Source organism: Neophocaena asiaeorientalis, unplaced genomic scaffold (genome assembly GCF_003031525.2).
Source record: "Neophocaena asiaeorientalis asiaeorientalis breed wild unplaced genomic scaffold, Neophocaena_asiaeorientalis_V1.1 scaffold134, whole genome shotgun sequence".
Classification (NCBI taxonomy): domain Eukaryota; kingdom Metazoa; phylum Chordata; class Mammalia; order Artiodactyla; family Phocoenidae; genus Neophocaena; species Neophocaena asiaeorientalis.
In genome coordinates, this window is record NW_020185339.1 from 29,344,325 (window position 1) to 29,351,494 (window position 7,170).

A 7,170-nucleotide genomic window follows, 5' to 3' on the forward strand; every position below is an offset into this window, starting at 1 on the left:
GCTGGGTGGTGGGTGGCCCTCCAGTAAACCTCCAGGTACTCAGCCAGGTGCTCACAGGCATCCTCCAGCTGGTTCTCATCCAGAATCACATCAAATGACTCCTGGAGGGAAGGAAAAGGGGGAATATTGGCTTCTTCTCAGCAGGAGCCCTCCACCCATCTTCATCACTCCCCCAGCCCTGGAAAAGCAAGAGCGGGTACAGGAGTAGCGCTCACTGGTGGGCACTGAACCAGCTTATCATATGCCATCATCTGTACAGTCAGGTGCTTCATCTGTGACTTCCCCCGGGAGCGGATGAGACGCTGGAGTACCTGAGGGAAAAGGGCAGAGCTGGGCCTACAAAGAACTGGGCACATCCCCGACCTGCGATACTGCGTGAGGAGCAGGCGAGGATGACTTAGAATTGTGTTAAGGGGCAGCAGGAAAAGGGGATTCAGGAGCCCTCGGGCAGGGACCAAGCAGAGTTGTACCACATTCTAGGAGGGCAGCCCTGTGGGCCTTCTCCATCACCACCACTGACTTACCTTCGGTGAGGATACTTTGACAAAGACGATGATGGGGGCCAGTGAGGTCTTGGCCAGCTGTGCTGGGTGGTTGATGGTGTCAGCATCCAACACTACTAGCTGCAGGGACTTGGCCAGCTCGAATATGCGCTCGATCTCACTCTGCACTTCAGCTATGGAGGGAGGGAGGGAGGGAGCGAGCCGCAATGCTCACCAGTGGCTCCACCCCATCTGACTCCAACAGGGCTTTGGGGGCTCCCAAATGGTGGATGGGAAGGGACTGGAGGGAGAACGTGTTCATCAAAGCCTGGGCAGGCAGAGGAACAGAGAATTGAGACTGGGTTCGGTTCTTGCCAATCCTGGGGCAGGTGGAGAAGAGGTTGGGCAGGAATGCAGTTGTCGGGGAAGAGAAAGGTAGGAGAAAGGTTCTCACTAACGCTTGAGTGGGCAGAGAAGCAGGAATGGGGACTTCTCACCAATGCTGGAGCGGGCAGAGGAACGCTCAATGATGGTCCTTTTGCCGGGATTGTTGAGCACAGATCGCTTTGCCAGTGAGAGGTCCGCTGTGACTCGGGTGATGGAGATCCTGGGGTGGGCATGGAGAAGCACAACCCACCTTTAAATTTCAAGCCTAGGCCCCTCCCTACCCAGGTCCTACCAATTTTCACTTTAGAGAAGCCCTTGCTACAGGCATCTGGAAAGAGACAATGATTTCTCCCTGGTTCTCATGCCTCCGCAGGCGAGGGCAGCTTACCTGCCATCAAACCTATGTTTGAGGAAGTCGAAGAGAGCCTTCTGCATCATGTCTGTGACCTGGGTGGGAGGGGTGAGGGGAAAGGCATGCAACTGACTGGGGGCCGTCTTGGAGGGGGGCAGCATCCCCAGGTGTGGCCATGGAGCCCAGCCCCTCCACACCCAGACCTTGGGGGATGGGGAGGGGGGAAACATCCCCTCCCACTGTCCCTGGGCCCTTCCTGTGGCAGGTTTGGTAGAGGCAACTCTGGGGTCAGGGACCTCTTCTCACCTCATAACCTTTCAGAGAGGGTCCCACCAGCACCACAGGCCGCATGGAGGGCACCACATCATAGGGGGGAATATGTTCCGCCTGCAGAATTGACCTGAGTTCAGGCAAAGTCATGGCTGTGTGGCCTGCCCTTCACCTGACTGGGGTGGGGCAGATTCAGAAGTTCTGGGCCCCCTCCCCTCTGTGTTTTCTTGCCCCTCCAACAATGATTGCCCAGAAACCTGTCCCCACAGCCAGAAGCCATGAGCCCCCCAAGCCCCAGTCCCTTCCTTGACTCACCTGCTTTTGCTTCTGCTTGGCTTTTTGGAAAAGGAAATAAAAGATTAAAGTTGGTGAAGCGGGGAAAGGCCCTGGGGGCACAGTATTCCCGTCCCCAGGGGAGACCCTGGGCTTCTCCCAGCTCCAACCCCTTCCCACACTGTTCACCTGGGAGACTCTCCCTTCCCCCTGTGTCTGAGTTACCCACCTACCCAAGACAGGTGGGTTGAGGGGAGGCTACCTAGAGATGGAGGAGGGGAGCGTCGGTTGCCAATGTCACTCAGGCTGGATGGGTTCCCAGATCTCCTAAGAGCAGAAAGGGAGGTCAATAAGCGTCTTTGTGTGTCTGTTCTAGACAGTATTTAATCGTTGTATACGTCTCCTCACATTTTAGCTAGTGAGGGAAGTGCATGTGACGGGAGCGTTTGTGTGTGTGCGCTTTGATGTGTGTGCATTTCTGAACGCATACGCTAGGTGTGAGTGTGCATATTTTTGGGCGGGGATGTGTGTGCATGTGTGGTGATGTGGACTGTGGGTAAAGTGCACACGTCTGGGGTGTATGTTTACTGAGTCACAGCCCTGCTCTCACCTGGCCTTCTGCTCCTGCTTGAGCCGGATGCTCTCGAGGCGCTGGGGGCTGGGGATGAAGGCGATGTCCCCACCCTCTTTCACTAGCCGCCCGATCCACCAGTCATTGCTGTACTTCTGGGGGTGGGGTGGAGCGGAAGGGGCGGTGAGGGGAGGTGACCCAGGCCTCAGTCCTGGCACTTCAACGTGAAGGAGCCAGGGAGGCATTGGGACAGCGGGTCTGAGGAAGGCAGCGCGAGGGGAGGCGGGCAGGAGAAGGTACCAGAGGGAAGGGCAGCCAGGTTTGAGACCCCCAAGACTTCAGCGTGAGGCATCACAGCTGTCACAGGGAACCTAAGATGCAACTAATCTAATGGCTTACTTTTACAGATATGGAGACTGAGGCCCAAGCCAGGCCTTAGGAGGATGGAGACCCTGAAGATTAGGTCTTGGATATGAGGGTTTTACGGGGGTGTGTTAAGCATAAGAGTTGAGGAGCTTGGGGAACTTGTTTATAAATGAGGACCGAAGCAAGAGGAATGGGAACTGGGGCAAAAGCAGAGAGATTAAGTGGCTTCTATTTGGAGGGGAGTGGTCACCTCTTTAATGTGCAGGAAATCTTTGGCCTCAAAGTTGACTCCAGAGCCCTGGACTGGGCATTCCTCATCCAGCACACCACAGTAGCTGACATTGGTCCTCACAGCAAACGCCACGGGTTTGTGCTGGAGAATTTGACCATTGGTGCAAATGAGGGGAGCCTCAGAGCACCCCTTCCAGTTTCAGTGCCCCATCAGCAGAGGGCGGAGGCCCCATCAGTCTGCCCATCCACACGCACACCCTTTCACACTCACACACATCCTGCCCATTGACCCCTCGAGACTTAGGACCTAGCACAAGTTTCCACCCAGTCTGGCCTGTCCTGCCCTCAGCCGGCAAGATGATACCTTGGCCCTTTCAAGCTGCTGCTGAGCCTGGCTCTCCACTTCACGCCGGGCACTCTCCCGGTCCTCCTCCAGGGATACGTCTGAGTCCAGAGATGGGCGGCTGGTATAGGAGCCAGCTGAACCCTGGCATGGGGGAGAGGCTGTGACCCGTGGGCTCAGGTGTGAAGGGCACTAGAGAGGCACCTCCGAACCCTACAGTGGTGCCACCGCTAACCTCAGCCTCTCCAGCTCCACGGGGGTGGCTGGGCCCGCCAGTCCCTCCTGTCTCCCCAAGAAGGGCCCCAGTGCCTCTGGGGCTGCAGAAAAGCCGGCCCAACCCATATGTGCTATGATCTGGGTCCCTCCCCCCAAGCCTATTAATACTGCAGCCTCGAATAGAGCTTTCCCTTCCCTCCTTCCTCCCTTTTCTCCCCTTGACCATGTCCTGTTAGGCAGAGGGAAGTGAGATGTACTGAAGATGATATATTGGAGATGATTTGGAATCTTCGGAATCCAAAGACCCAGCCCTCTTGTTCACATCAGCCTGCAAAGCAGCTTGGAAATTATTTCCTTAAAATGCCTGGGAGGAGTACAGCCAGCCAGGAACAGTCAGGAGACACTGGTTGGCAAGGCACTGGTCCTGAGTGTCAGGATATAGCTGCGCACCCCCTTAGATCCCATCTCCTCCAGTCCCTACTCTTCCAGGGTGAAGAGGAGGCCACAGGGCTCCCAACTCCAGAAAGTTACTCCCTCTCTACTCTCCCCACCCCCACTTTCTTTCCTCTCACACCCGCTGGGACAACTGGCCAGGTGTGGGCAGCAAACAAGACAGACTGACCAAGTGACACAAAGCTATCTCCCTAAGCCTGGGTGAGGCGGGGCCACACCTACCACCTGGCCTACATCTCCCCACCCCTTGCCCAAGGGGATATCAGCCCTGGAGGAAGGCTGAGGTGGTGCCAGGCAACCCAGCCAGGAGCAACCCTGGGGATGCAGGGAAAGGGTCTTTGGTAACCTGAGCCAGGAGAGTGTCAGAGTCCTGCCCATTGGAAGGGCCTTTGGGCAATGAAGGTGCATTTGGAGGGCTGCCGAGCTCACCTTCAAGGCCCTGAGGGAGATGTACAACTGAACAAAGGAAGCTGGGCCTTAGGGCAGGAGGACAGAAGTCAGGCTGGCTGGGTTTCCCCCTCAGTCTAGGGAAAAGGGAGCCTTTTGTTTCCTGCTTCAGTTTCCCCTCTTTATGGGCAGAAGTCTGAAAGTGACACTTCCATCAATTCTGAGGGGCAGGTGGCAGAGATAAGGCAGAAGCCTAAAGGGTCCGTGTGGGAATGTGTATGTGTATGTGTGTTTAGTAGAATGTTCTCAGGCTGAGGAACATTCCTTCAAGCCTACTGTGCATAAAGGCAGCGGAGGCCAGATTCTTGGTGGGGAAGACAAACACACACACCTGCCCCAGCCCCGCCAAGGGCAAGAGGACTGGTCAGACTGATGTCAGCCCAGGTCCTAGAGCGTAAGCGAAAGACAATGTCTGTGGTAGACCCAAGGCATGAAGATAGCACAAGGAGGGCAAGTCCTGCATATTACAGACAATGTTCCCCATCTCTCCTGAGAACCAAATAAGGCTGGCTTGGCAGCAGGATGAAGAGCAGCTGAGCCCCAGGAAGAACCTTTGCACTGTCAGTCGAGTGGGGGGTCCTCCTTCCAGGGGCCTGGGGCACAGGAGACACCTCTGTGGGAAATGGCTATCTGAAGTAAATAGGGGCCAACAGGCTAGGAGGCAGGAGGCAAGGCAGGATGACCACTCGCTTTGATAAGTGTACATCAGGCATCTCCTAGTTGCCCAGACCTGTGCTGGGAGAGAAGTCTGATCTTTACCCTCTGTTCTCCAGGATCTCAAGCTAATTTAGTCATTTTTGTGTCCCTGCCTGGGGCATCTGGGTTACCTGGCCTCTCACCCTAAGACGGGAATGACAGGATCTCTCCCTAAATGTTTAGTGAGTCATGCTCAGACTGAAATCCCCTCTCCGTTATTCCCAAGTCCTCAGAGCTCACCCATCACTCCGGGAACAGGGCTGCCCTGCCAAGCATACTCTGGGGTCTTGCCTCCCCCAGCCCTGTTATGCCCAAACAGCCAGAGCCTCAGTACTTGGGAGCTGCCAGGAGTTGGCACAGTGCCCTGGTGGTGCCCCCCTTGCCTGGTGAGTGTGTGGGCAGGCTGCAGCTCCACTCTTGCCTGGCACGGGGGAAGGAGAGGAGGGAGATGAGCCGTTGGATTTATTTAGAGCCTGATTTCCCTCCTACTGCTTCAGAGGGGGCCCTGGGGAGAGCAAGGAGCCAGGCAAGAGAAAGGGAAGTGGGGGAGGGTAATCCAGGAACCAGAGAAGGGTGGGGAGCGAGCGATGGGTTAGCAGGCTGCCCCCAAACACCATCCACACGTCAGGCTTCACCTTGCAACAGTCCTAGCCTTCTCAACCAGGGACAGGAAGAACCTTCTACGGCCCTCCAGCCCCACGGAGAGGTTCATTCTCAAGCTCACCTTGGCACCCTGGGCTGTGCCAGCTGTCCCTTCAACTGTCAGAAAGAGGTGTTCACCACAGCCTTGAAAATCATCTGCTCTAGCCGCAATGTAATTAGCCCCAGAGGCCCAATCAATGGGGAACTGGGCCCCAGCAGGAGCCCAGTCCCAGGAAAGGACTGACAGCTGCCTATTCTGAGCCCTAGGACTCATCTATCTCGGACTTCGCAGCAAGAGATGGGAGAAGACTCCAACACTCCCCTTTCGACTCTGGAGTGCTCTACCCTCCATACCTATCGGGGACTCCTTCTAAGCCATCTAAGTTGCCCTCATAAGGAGGTCTTCTTGTAGGATATTTGAGAGAAGGGACTGAGCTGCTGCTGCCCATCCTTGCCCCCATCTTTCCAGGCACTTCTCCCTGCGCTCTGAGCTCCGGGAATCACTGCCTAATGAGCTGATTTGTCTCAGTGGGTCAGGAGATAAAAGCAAAGAGGAGAATTAAATATTTATCAGCTGCCTGGTTCTCTGAGCGAAGAGCTTCCTCTCCATCCCCAGGCCCTCCATGCTGAGCAGGAGCTCAGGATGCCCGCTGCTCTGAGGATGCCTCAGCAGGAGGAGTGGAATGGATGGGGCTCAGTCAGCTGGCTCATCCATGTGCTGGGTGCCCAGTTTTCAGCCTGGGAGAGAAGCTGGGCTGGAGGCAGGGTGAGGAGATAAGGCAATGCTCAGGGATGGACAGCAGAAGGGGATAATGGAGGTCCTCAAGTTTTATGATCCGTCTGTCTGAAGGGGCTGGTATCGGATTCTCTGCTGTTCTCCAGGCTCCCTAATTTGTCCTTTACTTGAGGCACAGGAGGTCTGGATTGTCCCCCTCTGCAAGGGCCCCGGCTTCTCCTGTAGCTGTTGTGTTCAGACCCCATAAATCCTCCCTTGGGAACTCCAGACGTTGCATGAGGCCTCTCTAAAGCCTCTGTGCCCTCAGCCTCCAGCCCCTCCTCCCTCCACCCTTCTGTCCTGGGCTGTGGAGCCACCCGCTCTGAGCCGTTCCCCCACGCTGGCCCCTCTTGGCACACACCCGATGCCCCTTGCTCTAGGACGGGGGCACTGGGGAGCCTCTGGCATGAAAACCCATCTCCCCACTTTCCTGGAGCGCCCTCCTACACGCCCTGCCCCGCCGCAGAGGCGTTTTTCAAAGTCCTGAACTGGGGTAAGGGTCCAAGGGAGATGAGGTGTCACCCCAATTTCCCCACCCCCACCCTCCCCGTGGGCACTCACCGCCTCCGAGTCCTCAAACCCGGGCACGTAGGAGTCGTCATACATGGGGGAGTCCGGGTGGGGGGAAGCGAGCGGCGCCAGGGGCGGGGGCGGCCCGGAGGCAGG

At 56.6% G+C, this 7,170-nt stretch overlaps 1 protein-coding gene across 2 annotated transcripts in view; it reads right to left on the minus strand.

Moving 5' to 3' along the window:
• CACNB3 (calcium voltage-gated channel auxiliary subunit beta 3) overlaps positions 1 to 7,170 on the minus strand; it is a 12,159-nt gene that overhangs the window by 2,174 nt on the left and 2,815 nt on the right. The window contains exons 1-12 of one of the 2 annotated variants that reach the window (XM_024737022.1): positions 7,066 to 7,164; positions 3,297 to 3,419; positions 2,952 to 3,074; positions 2,375 to 2,490; positions 2,027 to 2,091; positions 1,807 to 1,826; positions 1,528 to 1,608; positions 1,258 to 1,316; positions 980 to 1,089; positions 525 to 676; positions 216 to 311; positions 1 to 101 (exon numbers count right to left, since the gene is read on the minus strand). In XM_024737022.1, the coding sequence (XP_024592790.1) occupies positions 1 to 101; positions 216 to 311; positions 525 to 676; positions 980 to 1,089; positions 1,258 to 1,316; positions 1,528 to 1,608; positions 1,807 to 1,826; positions 2,027 to 2,091; positions 2,375 to 2,490; positions 2,952 to 3,074; positions 3,297 to 3,419; positions 7,066 to 7,110 (1,091 nt within the window). In that variant the 5' untranslated portion in view covers positions 7,111 to 7,164. Of the gene's footprint in view, positions 102 to 215; positions 312 to 524; positions 677 to 979; positions 1,090 to 1,257; positions 1,317 to 1,527; positions 1,609 to 1,806; positions 1,827 to 2,026; positions 2,092 to 2,374; positions 2,491 to 2,951; positions 3,075 to 3,296; positions 3,420 to 7,065; positions 7,165 to 7,170 lie in introns of those variants that run through there. The other variant, XM_024737023.1, reaches the window with a different exon arrangement.